This window comes from Pagrus major, chromosome 14, assembly GCF_040436345.1.
Source record: "Pagrus major chromosome 14, Pma_NU_1.0".
In the NCBI taxonomy this organism is placed as follows: domain Eukaryota; kingdom Metazoa; phylum Chordata; class Actinopteri; order Spariformes; family Sparidae; genus Pagrus; species Pagrus major.
Genome location: NC_133228.1, coordinates 8,248,295 through 8,269,348, shown reverse-complemented (window position 1 = coordinate 8,269,348; position 21,054 = coordinate 8,248,295). Strand labels below are relative to the sequence as shown.

At 41.1% G+C, this 21,054-nt stretch overlaps 1 protein-coding gene across 1 annotated transcript in view; it reads right to left on the bottom strand.

Moving 5' to 3' along the window:
* Nucleotides 1-203: 203 nt before the first annotated feature.
* The window catches only part of camk1da (calcium/calmodulin-dependent protein kinase 1Da), a 55,824-nt gene continuing 34,973 nt past the window's right edge, over nucleotides 204-21,054 (bottom strand). The window contains exons 4-11 of the mRNA XM_073480838.1: nucleotides 11,780-11,918; nucleotides 11,250-11,376; nucleotides 7,834-7,909; nucleotides 3,352-3,464; nucleotides 1,882-1,960; nucleotides 1,664-1,751; nucleotides 633-882; nucleotides 204-328 (exon numbers count right to left, since the gene is read on the bottom strand). Coding sequence (XP_073336939.1) covers nucleotides 204-328; nucleotides 633-882; nucleotides 1,664-1,751; nucleotides 1,882-1,960; nucleotides 3,352-3,464; nucleotides 7,834-7,909; nucleotides 11,250-11,376; nucleotides 11,780-11,918 — 997 coding nt within the window. The remainder of the gene's footprint in view (nucleotides 329-632; nucleotides 883-1,663; nucleotides 1,752-1,881; nucleotides 1,961-3,351; nucleotides 3,465-7,833; nucleotides 7,910-11,249; nucleotides 11,377-11,779; nucleotides 11,919-21,054) is intronic.

The following is a 21,054-nucleotide window of genomic DNA, read 5'->3' as shown; positions in this document are numbered from 1 at the left end:
GGGGTGGAGGTAAAGTCCTCTGCTCTCCCGGGAGCAGGGCGGGGAACTGGCTGGGGGGGCGCATCCAAGTGGAGAAGCAGTGAGGAGAGGGAGGGAAGAAGAAGAGGGGGCATCCTCTTCCTCTCCTGTCGTCCTCCATCTCTTTCCGTCTCTCTGCCTCACAGCGCTGTGGCCTCCCAGCTGGTTCCCCGCGGGACCTGGCGTCACTTGGTCTCTGTGAGCACCGGGGCGGGAACCGCTGAGGGGTGTGGCCGGTTCAGCTCGGCCCCTGTCGCGGGAGAAGAAGCTGCTGATGCCAGACTGCAGGGTGTGACCGGAGCAGTTACACCTGAGAGGAAAGAGTCAGAAGATGATCAGCAGCATATATATTTTTTAATAAAGTTGTAACTGACTGTTTGCTATGATATATAGATACTGTTACTATGGTTTCTATTCCAACAATATACAAAATTACCATTAGATTCTTAGTTACTCTTATTCAGAATGAAAGAACTGCTGTACCTCGTTGCGGTTGCTGAGCTAAGATTGGACAATTGCTGTTCACGGAGCAAATGATCAAGTATCCACTTTTTGTTGTGCACATATGTTCTCTTGATTCTCTGGTGCTACCGATACCACTGATTCATACTCACATTCCTTGCGAGGAGCTGCTATGTTGTTGTCTGTGGAAGAGGTTTTACTGGCGGCCGTGTTGGTGCTCTGGCCCTGCGCCGCCTGGCCGGTGTTTTGGCTCTGAGCTGGCTGGTTCTGGCCCGCCTGGACCGGCTTCTGTGTCTGGCTCGGCCTGTTCGGCGGGTTGGAGGTGTCCATGCTGCTTCCCATGCTGCTGCCAAGCTGCAGCCGCCTCATGTGCCGAACCACGGCAGTGGCATTGAACGCTTGCTGGAGAGGAAGGAAGTTAAAGAAACACAGAGCTTTCACTTTGCCCCAGTTTCTGTGTATCATACACAACATTTTACAGCATCTTGTTTATTTAATGTGTCTCTTGTTAAAATAGGATGTTTTGATGCGACATAACAGTGAGGGGTGTAAACTAAATGAATATCAGTTAGAAAGAGGTGGGAAGGAGCAGAACTGTTCAAAAATGTGTGATGTTTTATCATCAAGGTTTTACTTCTACTATTGGCATGAGGTTGCCACACTATCAATGTACTGTTTCCTGAGTAGAAGTTGGATTATGGGGATAAAGGGATCTTTAAAAATTATTAGATTCAAAAAATAAAAAAATGTGATGTTTCATTTGGTCGTGGCTTTGAAGTTACAGACCAGAATCTGCTTTCAATGAATTGGCACAACCAACCAAGACCATGATATGGTCTTCTGTTGCAGTTTATCTTCCATTAAAAACATGTGAGGTTCACATATTACGCAAGCTAGATGAATTATTAACACCCAGAGGTGAAATTCACATATTGTTTGAATTGCAGTTCTTAAAGAAAGAATAATTTGTTTTTAAGTCTGCAGATTACTCTCTCTTCCTCTCAGACCATCAGAAGAAAAGTGGACAATGACGGTAAACCCTGACAATATGGTGAGTCAGGTTTTTAAGACGAAGTGATTCATCTTCTAAAAACATAGACAATTGTTTAAGGAGTAGAGCTGGAGTAATACAAAATCTGCTGCAATGGAGCCAAAACCACAAACTGCAGTAAACAACATTTACCCTCCATTTGCTCTTGGCAAAGTTCTTTCGGATCTGTCTGCTGACTGACTCATGGATGTTCTTGCAGAGTGCTGTGTCGCCGGCGATCCTGGTATACACACAGACACACACACGCAAACACACATGCACAAATCCTCTGTTAAAACTTCTTACTGTACATCAATATCTGTATTGATTTTGTTAGCCTGTGTATGACATTCTGTGTGTATGTGTCTCACCAGGGGTGTCTGAGTGCCTGGTCACAGGTGAAACGCTTGGCTGGATCTTTTTCCATCAGATTGCCAATGAAATCCTTGGCTGGAAGAAAAAAAGGCATCAAAAGGGCCATAAAAGGTCAATAACTTTAGACACACAAACACCATGTCAACCTGATACAGCAATGAATTTGAATTGCTTGTGCAAATGTACACCTGCAAGGAGTGCAGAGTGGCATCTGTTGAAAACCTGGCATCTGTAAAACATCTCTCCAAAAAAACAGGACTAAGAGTCTCTGTGAGGCTGTACCTAGACACAACAGTGCTTTGTGCTAAATGCTAGGGTCAGCATGCTAACATTCTCAAAAGACAATGCTGGTATAATGGTATAATGAGTAGGTATAATGTTTACGATCCTTACCACCTTAGCTTAACATGTTAGCATGCTGACATTTGATAATTAGCACTAAAGTACAGCTAAGCCTGATGGGAGTGTCATTAATTTTTAGAGGTATTTTTCACAGGTAAAAATTTAAGGGGTCATCAAAGCTATTAAAATTCATCCTCAGGGGAACAGGAATGTCGACACAAAATGTCATGCCAATCCATCCCGTAGTTACAGAGACACTTCACTCACAAACACATGCCAATCCCCTCATGGTGCATGAGGAACGTCAGGGGATCCCCAAAATCATTAAGATTCATCCTCTGGGAACCATGATTACATTAAATTTCCTGGCAATCCATCCAATAGTTGCCGAGACACTTTTCTCATACCCACATGAGTCAACCTCTTTGTGGCACAAAGAGGAATCTAATGATTATCAGGGGATAGTCATTAGGATTCATCCTCTGGGAACAATGAATGTATTCAATTTCATGGCAATCCATCCAATAGTTGTTGAGATATTTCAGTCTGGACCAATGTGGTCCACCAGCCTCCTGATATTGTCAACCCCATAGATTTTAGATTAGATTAGATTGATTGACAGAGATATCTTACTTAGAATTAGCTCATCCCAACACTGGATTTATGAGGTTCTTTGGTACAAAATAGCAGAAATCTGCAAAATGCAGCTGTCTGGCAAGACCAATCTAACTCTGGTTTGGATGATTGCCATTTGTTCTGAGCACCGTCTGTTTGATTTATTTTGGAAACACAAGGCCTCACCTGACAGCACATAAATGCTACTTTATCTCCACACACACAAAAACTTTGCTGGAGTCTCGAACATGTTTCCAGCAAACACAAGCTGATTTTACTGCCAGGCTTCGTACATAGCTGTGGTGCTGACTGACCCCAAGTCCTCACATACACAGACACAGACACACATTCCCAAATACATTAATTCCAGGCAAATGACGTCAGGGGCTGTGATGGGAATGTGGTGTGTGGTCCATATGTGCCACATGGTGGACTGAGGAAGGGAAAATGGTCAAGGAGGCAGAAGAAGGAGGAAGAAGAGGAGGAAGAGGATGAATACAAAGGCTCACCTGAGTCTGATATGTCGTCCCAGTACGGTGCGTCAAACTCATAGTCGGCTTTCAGGATCTGCTCAAACAGCTTGGAGTCGTTTTCATCGTAGAATGGAGGGTAACCACACAGCCTGCAGACAGAGGTTTACTCAGACAAATATTCAATCTGTGATTCAGTGTTTAATTCATTCATTTTTTCATTCATTTATTCTGTTCGTTATTCAGTCACTGATATATTAAAGCAGTGTTTTTCTATTCTGATCCTGGTCCTGAGAGCTTTCTGTCCTGCATGTTTGAGATGTTTCCCTGCTCCAACACACCTGATTCAAACGATCAGCTCGTCATCAAGCTGTGCTGAAGCCTGATAACGACTCATTCATTTGAATCAGGAGTGTTGGAGCAGGGAAACATCTGAAACTAACCCCCCAGGACCAGAATGGAAAAACACTGTATTAACTCATTTATTAAGACATTTTTTACCGTACAAAACAAGTTATAAACAGTTCATTTACTAATTGATTCAGTCAATAACTCATTAATTAATTGACTTATTAGGTCATTATTAGTCAGGTAACTGATTTGTCATTAATGCACAGAAACGTATGGGTTTGTCACCTCTTCTCTTTCATATCCCTGTACATTGAACATTGTTGAGTCTTGGACTGTCTTGTATTTTGGGGAGCTTGTTGATACAAGTGGCTACAAAACAGTATGAACACAAGCAGCTCTGGATAAGGTCTGGGCAATACCGCTACCTTGACTTCCATAAAGGTTCATGAACAACACGGTCTCTGGGCATAACCTCATGTTTTCCACCAGCACTATTACATCTTGGCACAATAAGCTCCCTGACGCTGATTAACCTGTTAGGTATTGAAATTTGGTATTGGATGACAAGACATTTTTTGATATTCGATAATATCGAGGCAATTTGGTCTGTGCCATAAAAGTATGGAAGTTTGATACCTAGCACCAACTATAAATGGACAATATGTGTTGTCTGAAAAACAGCACATTGCACTAAACATCTGATGTGTATTATTCTGATGTGATTTATATCAATAACAGGCAAACATTCTGATATTCATTCCAATCATAAAGCCCAGCTATGCTCTGGATGTAAAGTGTGATATTGTTAATTGTGTCTCGCTTGTATTTGTGGCAGAGGACAGAGTAATTTAGGTCACAGCGGTGGTTAATGCGACAGCCCCCTGACTCGTAATGTTGGCAGTAGTTGGCTGTATCACCTAAATCAGGTTAATATGAGATTACTGGTTCGCAGTGCTGGTGAATACAAATGAACCGCAGCTCCAGTCTGATTCTCCATAATGAGCCAAGTGAACCAACAGCAGAGCTGCTGCTCAACCAAAAACATCATCTGAACCTCATTAGGAAAGTTCTGGATGCACCAAGAGATTTTCATAAAAACTCATTAAAATGCCGTTCTCCATCGATACACACACACACACACGCATGCACACACACGCAAAGGTAAAAAAAGAGAAACTCATGAGGAAGAAAGGAGGGAAGAATCTACCTGCCGAGAGGAAAGAAAGAAAGGCTTGCCGTCTATTTTTCTGGTTCCTTAAAGACCCACCTGCCACTCAGCTAAGCCTCCACTCCATCGATCATATACACACACACCAGTAAGAAACTCGGGTTCTGCCTGGTGTGAAGAGATGTTTCCCTTTTGTTTTTCTGCTTTCACGTTTGGTTGGAGACACAGCCGTCGCTCACCACCCATCCCGCTGAACACACACCACACCACACACACACACACACGCACATGCTCAAGATCCCAAGTGATTATCATGGCTGATTACCTGATGTGATCTTTCCACCTGAGCAGCAGCTAAAAGCTAACAAGGTCTGAATCCCAACGCTAATTGTGCTAATTGCCAACAGGGAGCCGTTCTCTCTCTCTCTCTCTCTCTCTCTCTCTCACACACACACACACAAACTCATACTCTTTCTCCACTAAGATGGCAGCTGCACCAAAACCTCATTTTACTCACTTTTATATAAAAAGCTTAATTTAACATGTGGTTTACAGACATATAAAGACAGATACTCACACACACACTGTGACACACACAAACACAGATGGAGACAGAGAGAGAAAGGGTGAGAGACCTTCACTTTTACAGTCACATCAGAGGCACTCGCAGGTCTGTGCCTTCCTCTCTACCACCGCACACGCTCTGCATGCCATTAACCTGCTGCTGACCTCTGACCCCTGATCTGACCTTCCGCTCAGGATAATAATGTCTCTGTCAGGTGAACCACACACACACACACACACACACACACACACACACACACACACACACACGAACACAAACATACACATACACATAAATAGGGATACAGATGGAGAAGCACACCTTAAAACAATTAAAGCAGTGGCTTTGGGCATCAACAGCCTTGTATACACATTAGCGGTCATGCTCTAAAGACACACAGACACAGACACACACGCACCCACGCAGGCAAGTGAAAGTGTGTGTGTGTGTGTATTGGTAAGAGGTGGGGATGACGCAGCAGAAGAAAAACAAAAAGCAGAGAAAAAGAAACCTTAGCCTGCAGCTCTATATCCATACAAGGCCATTCAGCAGAGCTCCATCTGGCTCTGATGACGGCACACAAGCAACATCATCATCATCAAAACACACACACACACACGCACACAGACAGTCAGGGAAAAATCAACAAATACACACACATGTGGGACCAATGCAAGTGTTTCATGTTCAGCCACAGAGCAGAGTTGTGCTGTGTGACCTCTGAGGGCATTAGCCTCCATGGACGCATTAGCATTTACTAGCATTGCTAACTGTTATTGCAGCTGCTAGTGCAAGACAAAAAAAAATGCTAACTAGCTTGAAGAATTATTCCACCGCTGGAGAGATGAATAAAACTGGTCTGTCTATGCCGTAGAAAGACACACATATTTTTGTAATCACAGAAAAACGAGAAAAGGCGCTGTGGTATTCCAAAAGGTAGAAAACCTACAACAACCAGAATGCACTGCACATTTTCTGTCATTTGGGGGATTTCTGCAGGCAAAAGAGTGGGCAATAGGTAGATAGTTTTACCATTGTTTATTTGTGTATACTACCAACATTGTAGTGATACAGAGCTGGTTAAAAACTAGCAAAGTTGCTTTTTAGAGAAAAGATTGCGAAGGTGGTCTTAAGTGTCGTTGGGTTACATGAATTTATAATACATCACTACTCAGTCAGTGGTTTTGTGTGGGAGGTGAGCCATTGTGTGTCTGACAATTATTTTCAACAGATGGAGCACTGTTACAGATTCCGACATGAAAAAAAACACAGATGTCTAAGCAGAGCTGTTTTCACTTTATTTTATGGAAGTTCAAGAACTGTAAGTCTCAAGTCTGCAACTGCGATATAGTTACAACAATCCACTCCAGTAATATATCCATCAGGACTGTCACTGATTTATTAGACCATGCATTTCTTCTCCAAATACTGAAGACATGAGTCAAAACTGATCACCTGTTTTGGTTTCAAGGGAGTTCGCTTTCATCACTCAATTGTAGTCTTTAAAGGTTGCACAACCGCACAGGTGTTTCCATTTGTTCTGGCTAATTACACTCAACTGTGAGGCTGGAGAATGAGCCTTTTTCACAGCAGACATTTTGACTTATAACGGTTGAAAGAGTCGAGTCTCAAAGCAAAAGAAAGCCCAACTTCACAAATTAACATTTTTGCATCTAACTCACTTAAGAGTCTCCAGTCTGAACACCTTCAGATGCGGTTTTGTTGATAAAGTGCTCTGAGAAGAACTCTGTGATGTGCTCAGCCAACTTTCTGATCTGAAATGAGGTGTTTAATAATGTGGTTTCTGGTGAAAAATTTATGGGAATCCGATGAAGTCAGTCAGGCTGCCATTGGATGCCATTTTTGGGGCTTGAAACTACAGTGACAGTTACTCACAAATATTCGAAGCTTTGATGCTATAAAATTTGTGGTTACCACTTTTGCCATTATTGTAAATGAGTCAAATGATTGACATGTGAGGAGCCATTAGTCCCCACCTCCAAAGTCTCAAAAGTCAACTTGACAAGCTAGTGTTGAGTAGGTGCAAGCCTTTGCCTTTTTCATTACAGCCGATGCAGCATCTCCTTCCTTCGAATAGTGATTTGGTCTTCAATCACCATGACAAAGTTGAAGCTTCGAAGCTTTGCAGCATTTCTGAAGTGTCATGGCCCGTGTCCACATAGCATTTTTCTCGGGTGAAAAGGCGCTGGCTGTGTGCTCAGGAGCACTGAGCTGTGCGCTGAGAGAAAAAACGCTGCACATGCAATCGCTATATGATCGAGACTGTCCCTTTGTCCCTAGCTGTTCATTTTGTTATTAGACATTGGTGACGTCACCAACACCTTTCTGAAAAGTTGAGAGATTGTGTGTCGCTCAGAAAAAAATCTATGTGTACATGTTCCCTGATGGAATACAAAAAATGCCAGTCAGTACTTACAGGATGTAGGCGATCACTCCAATGGACCAGCAGTCCACTGCCTTGCTGTACGGCTTCTGGGCGAGAACCTCTGGAGCTGAAAGTAAAAGAAAACGTTGGTTAGCCACGGCTACATGTTTTTTGCTATGCTGAATTTTTGCTACTACCGTCCTAATGTGACTCCATTTTGCAGTAGCCTGGTGTTTAACTTCGCTTCAATCTGGATTGTGTTTGTTATTAGCATTTTACTATTTGTCAGCTTGAGGTCCAGTTAACAGTGCTGTGCTATTTTTACGTGAAAATGTAGCTGTTTTATGAGCCTGAAAACAGAGAAAATATGCAGACTCTCCATGGTTGTACAAATGAAAATCACATGGCAGTTTGGTTAATGGTGGGAAATTGTCTGCTGGAGGTACAGGTTCTCACGACTGAAAAAGACCTATAACAAAAACCCAAACAAAGCAATTATGTCATGGTTTAAATTCTATTATTTCTTGGAAGACTCTTGTTCTTGTACTACAACCTAAAGCTATGTGCTGCTTTGTAAAATCAGATGTACTTCTGTAGTTTCCTCTCCTCTGCTGTTATCCTCATAGATCACTGGTGTTTGTAAGGCAGATGGCCTGGCCTGACCTTCCTCTGCAGCTCATTATCGAGCCTCGGACAGAGCAAATTACTGCTGACAGTGAGCTCACCATAACATCACCTCACACACACACACACACACACACACACACACACACACACACACACACACACACACACACACACACACACACACACACACAAGGCTGGATGAAAATAGATTTGGCACACAAACACACACATAGCAAGATATGAAGAAATACCACTCGTATCTGGGGCAAAATATAAACTTTGCACACATGTGCTGAATCAGAGTACTTAGCTGTGTTTATAGGTCTACTCTGAGTCATTGTGAAGGTGTTTGTGTATGTGAGTGTGTTGTTTTTTTTGCTGGATTTAGAATTAGGACATTTTCAAACAATGAGGTCATTGTGTCTGGTGCTTACTACTTCAATAAGCAAGTCAAATGTGCCGATAGAGTAAATGTATAAACTGTGGTGGTAATCTGAAATCTCCATTTAGCTCAATTTTTGTTGCTTAATTCTCATTGCTTTGGTGTTTTTGTACAAATCACCTGTCAAACACTGTGTGGGACCGCACCATCTTTGGACTTTCTGTTCATGAGCTTGACTCTCCATTCTGGTCCTTCTCAGTTGCTCCTCTGTTATTTTTTCCAAACAAACTGCTGTTGTTGTTGATCTCGTTGAGCCAGGATTCGTTTCTTATTAAATGAGCTTTCAGATGGTCTTGCTCACTTTTTTTGTGGAAGTAAACAACAAAATCAGGTCACTGCCTGGAACTCTTTCACAGTAAGAGCCATCAATCCACTTGGTATCTGGGAGAAATCCCTGGTGCATATATATTATGTTGAATATTCATTTAAGATATGTTATTCCGTTCTATTTGTAAGGTGCCCTTTTTAACATCTAACCAAGAACAAGGGACAGAAAATTAGCATTCTAGGCTAACTCCGGCTCATTTACAATTCTTTTTGTTCTGTTGATCAATGAGCTCTGTTCTAGTCAAATAACCTAATAATAGAATAAAATAAATAAAATGAAGAAGGTCTCAATGGAAAGGTTGATAAAAAGACAGAGCTGTTCAAAAATGTGGGATATTTTTAGTAGCATCCACTAATACAGCGTAAGGTCACCACTGGATACGCGCCATTTTCCAGGAATTTATATTTATCGACCAAGTTTCCATGTCAGTCTATACTGTCTGGACCTACTGCTCATAATTTGTGTGTTACTATGATAACTTCAATTTAGGTTTAGGTTCATGCATTATATTTAACTTGCATCAGTTATTGGACCACAAGTTACGCTCCCATAAAACAGGAAACAAACGTTCAACAATAGTTCTTTGTGAGGCTGCCACACATTTGATTTCTGTTGGAGAACTCTATGGACCCCGAGAGGTAACTTTGTCAATGGAAGTTCTTCATAAGTATAGGAAAATACAGCATGCATGTGCTCATCGTTCAGGTCTGGTTTTCATTTAGTGCATTCTGAGTTATATTTAGACACACATTGTCTGGAGTGGAAATGCCTTGTGGCCAAGAGAATCTTTGCAGGAGGGCGAGGAGGCTCGGGGTCGGGGGTGAAGCCCAAAATGAGCTGGGTGGGAAGGATGGATGAGAGAGGTAAAGAGAGACATATGACGAAAGAGAGAGAGAGAATAAAGGTTTGACCATTTAAAGTAAAATCCTGGCTGGTTTGATTTTTTGGAGATTTTTTGCATGTGTGTGCCACCACATGTGCATAACTGAAGCATTACTACCTGTTGTGTTAAAGTCAAATTTCATAGGTTTTAAAATAGAAAATAATAAAAACTGGCTGTTTATGAGCAGCTGATATCACTTCTAAAACTTTTAAGAATACTGAACACTTACATTAACTGAACTCTCATTGTGCTTACTAAAGTTGGCCTGATGGGGGCGCTACAAATTAAATTTAAGAAGTTCAATAAACTGTTATTTATGTTTCTGTCTGACAGCATTTCCATGACAGATTTGTTTATCTGAGAGTTTATATGTTTGTCAGAACAACCACTCTGTTTGTGTTCCAACATGGAAGTGTGTGTGCTGTCAACACTGAACATCTGTCTCTTATAACAACACACGCACACAGACACACAAACACAGAAATGCACATATACACACATGCAGACGCACTCAGCTGCAAACACAAATGCACACGCAAAATAATGAAAATACATTAATGAATATATATGTATACACACACACACATACATACAGCGTTGTTTGGCTCCATGTTGATTTTGTAGTTGGGGGTGGTGTGTCTGGGAGTGATAAGCATGACTGGCGAGTGTGTACGTGTGTGTGTGTGAGATGCACAGATTGCCTATTTGAACAACACACATACACACATATACAGAAAAATGTGCATATGAGTGCACCCACATACTGAGCAATCCAGCTCACAGTGAATGAAGAAAGATGATGCAGGAAGTATAAATGGTGTCAGATGGAAACAACATGCGCTCTGTGAATTTTTCATGTGTGCTGCTGGATTGACGCCTGCAGAAATCCAACAAATTGGATTACATGTTGTAACATAATGAGCAAAACATGAGCTATGACCTCCATCACCAAACTACGACACTGATATGACCACAAATCAATTTCCTGTTGGCTAAACCCTTCCCCGATGTTTTCCAATCTTAGTTTAGCAACTAGGCACAGCAAGTTTGTCAAGCCTTGGGTTTCTCCACATGTGAAGTGGTGTGCATGGAGCCAAAAACCTGATGACTGAACTAAACAGTGTGTTTAACTGCAATTGCAGAACAATAACAGACTGATGGAGGCCAAGAAAGACTCACTAACTTACCCACATATCCCGGCGTGCCGCAGGCAGTGGACATGACGTCACCAGTGCTCTCCATCTTGGAGAGACCAAAGTCGCTGATCATGATCTTTGACTCATCTTGGGGATTAAAATACAGCAGGTTCTCTGGCTGGAGGAGCAAGACAAGAAGAGGGAAAGAAAGAGAGAGAATCAAGTACTTTTAATACATTTTTGTTTTCATGGCTTTTTAATTTTTGCTCAGTTGAGTCAAATATTCTTCAAGTTTTGTGGAAGAGAAAAATCTGAGCAGCTTATATTAATGCAGCTTTAAAACTGACACATAGCCCTCTTTTCTTCCTCATTTTACAATGTTCTGGCTTATGGGGGTCGCTCTGACCAATCCCGTTTCTTCCAACAGCCGGCACGTGCCAAGATGACCCATAATGCACTGCATGTGTCAAGGCGCTGCCCTTATTGCTGCAGTAAATCATTGGCTGTCAAGTGAGAAAGAAGCAGTCGTGTGGATTGAAAATGTGGGAGGGGAGTGAGTATGTGTGTGTGCGGTGCAGTACCTTCAGGTCTCGGTGGACGATGCCCATCTTGTGCAGGTAGTTCACAGCGTCCAGGACTTGTCGGATTAGTGTGCTCGCATCCTTCTCCGTGTAAAACCCTTTCTCCACGATTCGGTCGAACAGCTCGCCGCCGGACACCCTGCAGAATGTGAAAGATTGTGCGTGTCAGTATGTTTGTTAACAACATTAACATGCATACACACCCTGTGTCACACACACATGGCAGTAACCCGTAACAGGCTGGGGGGGGTGTGTGTGCTGGGTTGAGATTTCTGGTAATTTATGAGCTGTAGATGTTTCCAGCCAAGAGTCTTGAAGCTGTGAGCCATGTGCAAACTCATACACACACTTACACACACAAAACACTCATATACCCTGCAGCCTTTACCATACCTTGTAACATGTTCGTTTTATTTTTGAAAGTGTGATAAAGCTCGCAAAAATACATCCTCATATATTCCTGGAAAGTGTTTCCTTTCCTTTCATCATTCAAACTGATTCTTAGCGGATTTTAAAGATTTCCTGATTTCTCTCAGTTTCATGTGCACCTCCCAAAATTCCTAGCTTATTACTTGATTGATATGTTATCTGTTTTTGGGGTTACAATAGCCGCAGTAACAGTTTTAACTAAAGAACTAAAGTGGAGCCCTGGGAAGTGAGCTTGTGTCTCTGTGTGTCACAAATGAGAATACTTCACATGTTTTCAGTGCAGATGATTAAAAATCTCCCCAGACTTAAGTTCGTGTCTGTCTCCTTCATGTCCTCATCTTAAAACATGTTGATTGGATTGGTACTGGAAATGAAAGAAATTCTGTTTTCATCGCAGCAGGGCAATTTTGAGAAACTGGGCTTTTTTTCAGCTTCTTTTGAGAGATAAATTTGGAACCACGCTGGGAAAAAAAGCCACCTGAATTTAGTACTTATGGTCCATTTTAAATGTAAAATCTATTCTTCAAAGCTCCTGTTAAAATGTGTTGACACAGTGTAGCTCTGTCTGAGCAGACAGAATGAAACCCATCCAAGTTGTAAAAAAGAAGAAAGTCACATTTGACCCAAGAAAAACACTTTCATCTGCAATTTCTCCCCCTCTGGCAGATTCTTTTAATATTTAGTTTAATGTTTTATGACTCAACACCACATGAAATGACTTGTTCAGGTAGATACAGTATGTACAGTCCATGTGGGAACTGGTTCATCATCTTCTGTGCAGACACATAGCTCCACCTGCTGGAGGTTCACTTCTGCCTTTACCTCACAACATCATCCCATTTACATGTTAATGTGGACTGTTTGAAAAACAAATTGGAGCAAAAAGTGCCACCATAAGTAAGTAGCATGTTAGTAGTAACTGCAGCAACACAGCAGTAGTAATTGTAGTCGTAGTAATAACCAACCAACCTTGTAGTTTTCCCTATAAACGGCGTGTTTATACTTTGTGCTTTAAAGTCTAACGAAAGACACACACAGGCATCGGCACACGAGCACTTACATACACTAGTTGCCACAAATGTGCACATAACACAACACAGACACACAGGAACGCACAAAGGTAAGCACATGCAAGCACACACACATAGCTGCATGGCGTATCTGTGGGGCGTCGTCACGGCGACAGAGCAGATTAGAGCCTGTGGAAGTTAAACTCTAATGAAGTTTCTGGAAAAAAGAGATCCGAATTAATTGCTAATCCTCTCTTTCCCTTCAAAGAGGGCAGCGACTTGTTGGGTTTCAGAGGCAGTCATGTCTGGTAATGACAAGAAAAGGCTAAACACACATGCACACACACACACACACACACACACACACACACACACACACACACACACATGCAAAAGGGAGATCAGCCACCAGGCTGCACAGTTGCGTAAGCGTTTGCGTAAGGAGACCATGGCAATCAGACAGGAGCACCCACACAAGAACAGAGGGGGACACACAAACACACACACACACAAGCACAGATATACAGATGCGAGGGCAGGACCACATACACACACGGACAAAAACATTTTTAAAGCAAGCATGCACACAGACGCACAAAGACAAGCATGACAAACATAGATACATGCAAGGTCACAGACATCAAAGGAAAAACATACAGTACACTCGCAATTAACACAATGTCACACACACACACACACACATAGCCTGAACAATTGTCAGATTATGCCTTTCTCATCTGATACTAAAAAGACCTAAAAACATCCAACAGTTAGAAGGTCAAAGGTCACCTTGACAATTTATTAATGTCCCAGGCTGTGTCAAAAATCACTCCCTATTTACTATGGAGTACTACGTTTACTGTCCACCATGTTATTTGAGTGTAAAACATATGCTGTATATAGTGCCCTTAAAAATGTTACAAAAGAGCCAAAGTAGTGTTTATGGTATGTATATACACTCTGAGGTCTACTACATAGCTTTTTGTATGTGTTTTTATCCACACACAAACTGCATTTTAGGTCACTGAAAACTAACCAACTTTATTTAGTGTTAACGTTTAGACAGGCAAAAGAGAGTTTTGGTGTGTCGTTATCTTTTTTATTTACGTAACGATGGTAATATCCTCCCTGGATGAGGAAACTCATCTCATCTCAGAGGGGTATGGCTCTAGGAAAAGAGCTAGGATGTCATCAATTGGACTGGAAGGACTCCACATCCACATTTTCCTAAGCTGTGCTAACTTTATAATCCCTCCACACATATGATCCCCTCTTCCTCATGCGCCCTACTGGTAATAGCTTTTTGACAGGCTTCTAACTGGCCAACATGGCTTTTGGGTAAGGGTTATATCACCCCGTTTGTTCGGCAAGTTCTTCACTCTGTTGTTTTTTTGTGTAGTTTCATATGGATGGCATTTTTTTCTTTAAACAGTGCTTGTGTGGACAATATTTAAGATGTTTTAAGAATCACCTTTGTACGTGGCATGGTTTTTTGATAACAATCCCAAAATGCAGATGCATTTGCACATAGAGCACACAGGTATTTCAACTTTTTTAGCAGATTAAACCTCTTCTGAGCACTGTGTGGGTGCATACTGTGCTTTCAGTAGCTGGGCTGCAGAGTACCACAGTGATGGTTTGTACTGGTTGGGTTTCAATTTGGCACATGCAGCTTATGCTGACCTGAACTGACAATACTGCGCAGCACATCAACAAAATACAATGCAGGGCTGCTCAAGTAACCAAAATTGCAATATGGCCGAGTGCAACGTCCCAATGGCAGAAGCTGCAGTGTTTTGATAAAGGTAAAATGTGTGACAAAACAGCCTTATAATGAAGAACTGTAGTGCTGCAGAGATGCTCTGGCATAGATAACACATCATCATAATTTTAATAGGTTTGTCAGTGAAAATGGAAACTGTGATGCAAAAATGGTACTTCTCACTAATCGTGAATCATAACACAATCACAGTATGTGTCAAAATTATCACACTATGATTTTTCTTTACCCACTGTACCCTCCAAAATCATTAAAATATGAACTAAATAAACATATTTCACATGACTTGGCTAAATTGAAATGTAAAAGGTGCAGTCTCTACCAGTACTTCAAAGCTTTGCACAGCTGAAATAAAAGTTTAGCACAACATCTGCTGCTCATCAGCTGGTAGAGATCAACATCATACCTGCAGCCTCATATGTCACGGTTACAGCTGTGACTCTGGTTTTCCCTTATGTTTCCCTGTGTTCCCCTTCCTCATAGTCTCTTGTGTTTCCCTGTGTTATGTGTGATGTGGGTGTTGCGCTCCCTCCCTCTCTCCGCTGGCTTCTGGCTCCCTGCTGATTGTGCACACCTTCCTTCCATCGAGCTCATCACGCTGCAGAATATCCACCCCGGCTCCTCATCTCAGCTACTGTTGTGGTCAATGTTTCACCTCTCCCTTGTGTACCTGTGTTCTAGTGATTCAGTGATTTATTTCTCGTGACCTATTCCTGCTTTTATCTCGTCTCTAATGTGCACCTGGACTACACTCACCAGCCTGCATGCCTACTCTCAGCCTGTCCTCCACCAGCAGTCTCCAGCTCACCACGCCATCCCCTCTCACTCATCCATCCTGCTCCAGTCTCTCCGGCCATACCTCACCGCTTCAGCCAGCTGCCTCCCCACTCATACCACCTCCATTCCCTGCCACGCTAACACTGTTATTCTTATTAGTACATGAAGTTTTCTGACCTTATGTAATAGTCTTTTTTCACAGCAGACATTTTGACTTGTCATACTGCACAGGTCCTATCAAAAACTACTTGTTTTAATTCTTTACAAGACCTCAATCTTTTATTTTTGATGTTTGTTACAGAGATTAAAAAGTTTTGACATTATATCGAATGCATCTATGTGCTGTGTTGCAGAGATATCCTCTAAAATAAGCATGCTAACCAGCTAGCCCCGGCCCGTCCTCTTCCATAATACCACTCCGAGCTTGCAGTTTGGATTGCTAGACCTTTTCTACATATTTTGTTACGGTGAGTTTCATTTGGTTGCCTGTCGCTAGAACATCTTGGAGTGAGTCAGAGTGGGAAAGGAAGTCAAACGTGATTAAAGACAACGTGAATGAAACTTCAATACATCAATTCGTCTGTGAACACTTCTGCCTGACTCACATAGATAAATGTTCATCAGCAATGGTGTTTGTTTAACACTGAAGACAAAAACCTCCATTATCCCACGCTACTGAATAAATAAAACACATTAATGACGGCTTTGTTCTACTCAAGTGTCCGAGTAAATCACGACAGCGAGCCAGCATGCACAATAACAAGACCTTGAAGCTGAAGCCAATAAATGAGATTTGGCAATCAGTAATTCGATAACAAAAATAAAAAAATGGACACGTGTGATTAAATGATCATGTACTGTATGTTATGACAAAAGGAAATGCTAAGTGACATATGAGGAAGAGAGAAGTTGACAAAAGCAGACCTGCATTCTAAAATTAAATTACAAAAATAAGATCTCTGCCATGAAAACATCAACGCTCATCATCATAAATTCTCATCATCTGAAGGTTTCTTAAAGCACAAAAATGTTTCTGAAGTAGAGTCATCTGTTTTCCAACTATTGATGGATGATATTCATGTTTTAAAGTTTTTCCATTTTAAATGTTACGACACTCATCTCCCTTCTTCCCTTTCATCATCCCTTCACCCATCCCTCCCCTGACCCAGGCTGTCGTATCATTCTCTCGAGGCGATGGCAGCGCATTACTGCTGACAGGAGGCCTTATTTCCGAGCATGTGTGTATGTGTGATACATGCTGTTCACACAGCAGGGTGAAGAGCCATTATAGTCTCAGGACCTGACAAACTAATCACAGCAGAGAGTCGGAGGTCTAACCAAAGGCTGCACTGACATCTCCGGTTTGCTTCTCTGATCCAGTTGATCTTTGTTCACACAAACACTTGAATCAGATTAAGGCAACTCTGAAGTTAACTCTATAATTACTATAATTCTATTAAACTCCTAATTGGTGTAAACATAAATTGACTAACACAGACACTTATTAAGCAATAGATCAATTAACATCTTATCTGGGCACTTCTTGCTTTGATTCCTGGGTTGGTCTGGTTCACTGGCAGTCTGTCCACACTAATTAATCTAATCACTAATCTCCCTTACAGCTTGTCCATCGCACCTCGGGCAGTGCAACAGAAAGGTGTTAAATCAAAGGTAAGGAAATACCTTACCTTAGTACACATACTACTGTTTATGTTTTTATGTCACAACCGCCAACAAGGTCAAAGTTAAATGCGCAAGCTCCGAATGTTCTTCTCTGGTATTTGACGTATCGGTGATGTAGAACTTTGTCGCCACCTACCAGCCGGGCATGTGAGTTTCACTTTGTAAAATGAAGGTTGTGTGGACAGGATTCTTTTTTTAAACAGAGGGGAAAATAGCTGCTTAGAAAAATGTCCCTACTAGTGTGGACAAGGCCTAAGAAACAATAAAATAAAAAAAGGGTTAAAAGAGTAAAAGCGTATACAGAAGATCAAATTGATTAATAATTCACTGGGCGATGTAATTAGCATCGTAGCTAAGCTAACGGTGAACACGTTCTCTGAGACAGAACTAAGTACTAGACTAAATAAAGATAAAATATTAATATTTTCTAAAATGATCAGTTCATTGCACTGATGTTCAAAGGAATGAAGAGTATTCTCATGTTATGAGTTGCATCAGACACAACTCCAGACAAATTTGCCAGAAATTCATGTAAAATGAAGAAATATTATGATCACATTGTCATGACACAATTTCACCAGATAAACGTATATATTCAGTTTGGTTTAACTTAAAGGAAAGTGTTACTGTTCTCTTGTAAGAGGACTGAGGTGCCTTGTTTAGATCATATTCATTTGATGTGATCAGAATAAAATCTTTCTGAGTCTAATAAGTAAACACAGCAGGATTCAGATAAATTGCTGGTTATGATCAAACCTGTTCTTTGAATAAAGAAAGCCATGTAAACAAAGATCACAGTTACTGTTTAAGAATTAAAATGATACAGCTTGTCTACTTATATGCAACATATCCTGTGTAAGGTTTACTGACAGCCTCATCACAGTCAGACACTGTACACTTTCCTCTGGATTTGTTAGAAGCCAGTTTCTCTCTATACTACAAGCATTTTTATATTTTCTAATACACAATTCACAATACAAACGTCAATATAAGGCCCGCATTGCACTCTGTTGCATCGATTTTCATAGCAGCCCGGACTGATTGCCTCCCTGCGGTCGAGGTTACGTAAGACAAGCTGTGATGAACGGGAGCGAAGGAAACTGTCAGACTGCATCGATCTGCCACAATGCAATTACACAGAAAATATTCAAAAATCCTTGTTCCTAAATGAGATTCCTGTCAGCTGAAAAAAAATAAAAACCCTGACATCTCAATAAATGACATAATTATAACAAATGAGGTTATTATTACAGTAGTGATTGCTACAAATTCATGTGGCAGAAAGCCCCACTTTTATGTTTGCTGAATCACTGCTGCAAATTGTGATTAGATAGAACAATCTGCTGTCACCAGTTACAGCACATGATGGACACAACTGCTTTGTGTTTCAGCAGATCAGTTGTATAGTGATGAAGCCACTGTGCACCGCTTTAGGAAGTACAGCCTGCAGCACCAAGGACAGATGAAAAGGGATTCTTAACCACTCTCTCTTCTGATGCTTTTGAACTAAGTCTTCTATATTTTAACATGTTTCTCACACTGAAGCATTTATCTGATTCTCCGCCTGATCATAAGACATAGAGAATCTTAAATCACAAAGGTAGAGGGACTCTGTATAATGCTTTAGATGATCAATAAGCTAAAGATACATATAAAAAAAATAAGTAACTGCTTGATTAAAGCTGCGTTAATCTTTTTTTTTTGGCAATTTTGTGGCAGTGAAAAAAGCTGAAATGACAATATTTGACATTTTATCACTTTATAAGCTTGTTATTGAGAGACACAAAACAACATAAGAATTAAATTGCAGCAGTGTTCAAATGTAAGTCTGATATTCAGCTCCTTGGAACTGAACGTATGAGTGCAGCTTTAAACCTGCATTACTTGATTTTCTTTGCCACCTTGTGTCAGAACAAGAACAACACGCTATGAACAGAACAGTGATGTATGGTGGACGTGTTAGCAAACAGTCGGTTATTTGTCCGGTCACCTGGCAGGTTTAGGTCTAATATAGCCTCCACTCTGGTGCATTTCTTGTATTAGTTTTATCTTCAAACAGTTAAATATAAAGGGGTTTTAATCCATACTGATAAAAATAGTATAATCTATAAAGCTCTGGACCTGATAATGTAACCTGCTGGCCATGGTCATCTTTAAAATGTTATAACCCTGGTGTTACTTTGACCCTGTAACTATGGCAACAGACCCATATTTCATGAACAGATGGTAGCGGGAAAAAAAAAGATTGGAAGTAAGGAAAAACGCAAGTGAGCAGGCAAAAGCCAAGAGGTGAGGGCGGTGGAAATAAGGTGTGAGATGAGAGGAGAGGAGGTATGAAATGAAAGAAGAGGAGAGCAGATGGTGTTAGACAGGAGAGAAAACAGATGCGAGGAGAGAGGGAGGTGTACAGGAGGTCGAAGGAGCAGAGGTAGGGTCTTTCTTGCTACCTTTTTTAGCATTAAAGCATTTTGCTCTAAAATCAATTTAATTAATCTATCAGAATTACTGGCATGAAAAACACTGTGACAGCAGTAAACTGGAACTGCAGTTGTGCGGTAAAAACCTCTTGGGATGATGAATTATTGACTGTGTGGTATAAAGTATAGCAGAAATAAGAACATAAACAGCAGTAGGAAGCTCAATTGCTGCCCATAGACTGAGTAAGGTTGTTAAATCCATAACAGCAAGTAATATTTCAGTAAAGCCTCCACTCAAAGTGATGAGATCCATTATTTTTTTAAATGTGTAATGTGTACTTTTGGCAGCAATCACATCATCATTCAAATGTCAATGGTGTTATTTCCCTCTCATAGAGTGCAATTAGTAGCCTTGATGCCCATAGAACAATTATTAACACTAAAAAGAATAACTGTCTTAAACATAACATTTTTTAAGGATAAAGTAAAGGCTGAACAGGGATTATCACTTCCTTCTCATGCAACCAAAAATAGTAAACGTAACAAACAGTTTTATTAACAGCGGTTTATTCACTACAACAGGAAACTCCGGTCAAAAGGTCGACATTGTAGGTAAATAGCTTAATCGGGGTAAGACCTCTGACTGAAGTCTGGCCAGCAGAGGGATTTCAGATGATGTAACACTTCTCAGCAGACATGTTGGAGGAACTCCAGCTCTGCGAAAGGCTGAAAGTGTTTCTTAATTTATCATTCAAGTGTAAAGAATTGGACAGACGTGATCGATATATGTGCTCAATGTGACTGGAAAGTTCTTAATTTATCATTCAAGTGCAAAGAAGTGGACAGATGTGATCGATATATGTGCTCAATGTGACTGGAAAGTGAGTTGAGTTACATCACTCAAGCATTAAAGTGATTGATAGGCTGAAAGTCCCCGCACAGCAGCCGAAGCTAATGTTAGCAGCCAGCGCTAAAGAAGTTTAACCCTCCATTGACAATAACAAGTTAAGTAAGGCTTTAAGAACTTCATCTACATTGTCAGGTAATTAATTCGCTAGTTGGGTAAGTTGTCGTTTTAGATAACTGAGCTTTTTTTCACTGTCTTTATGCCCTGGTGACAGACTGTGACAGGCTGGAGGTTTAAGGAACAGATCTGGGAGGGGAGAGGCAGGTGGGGAG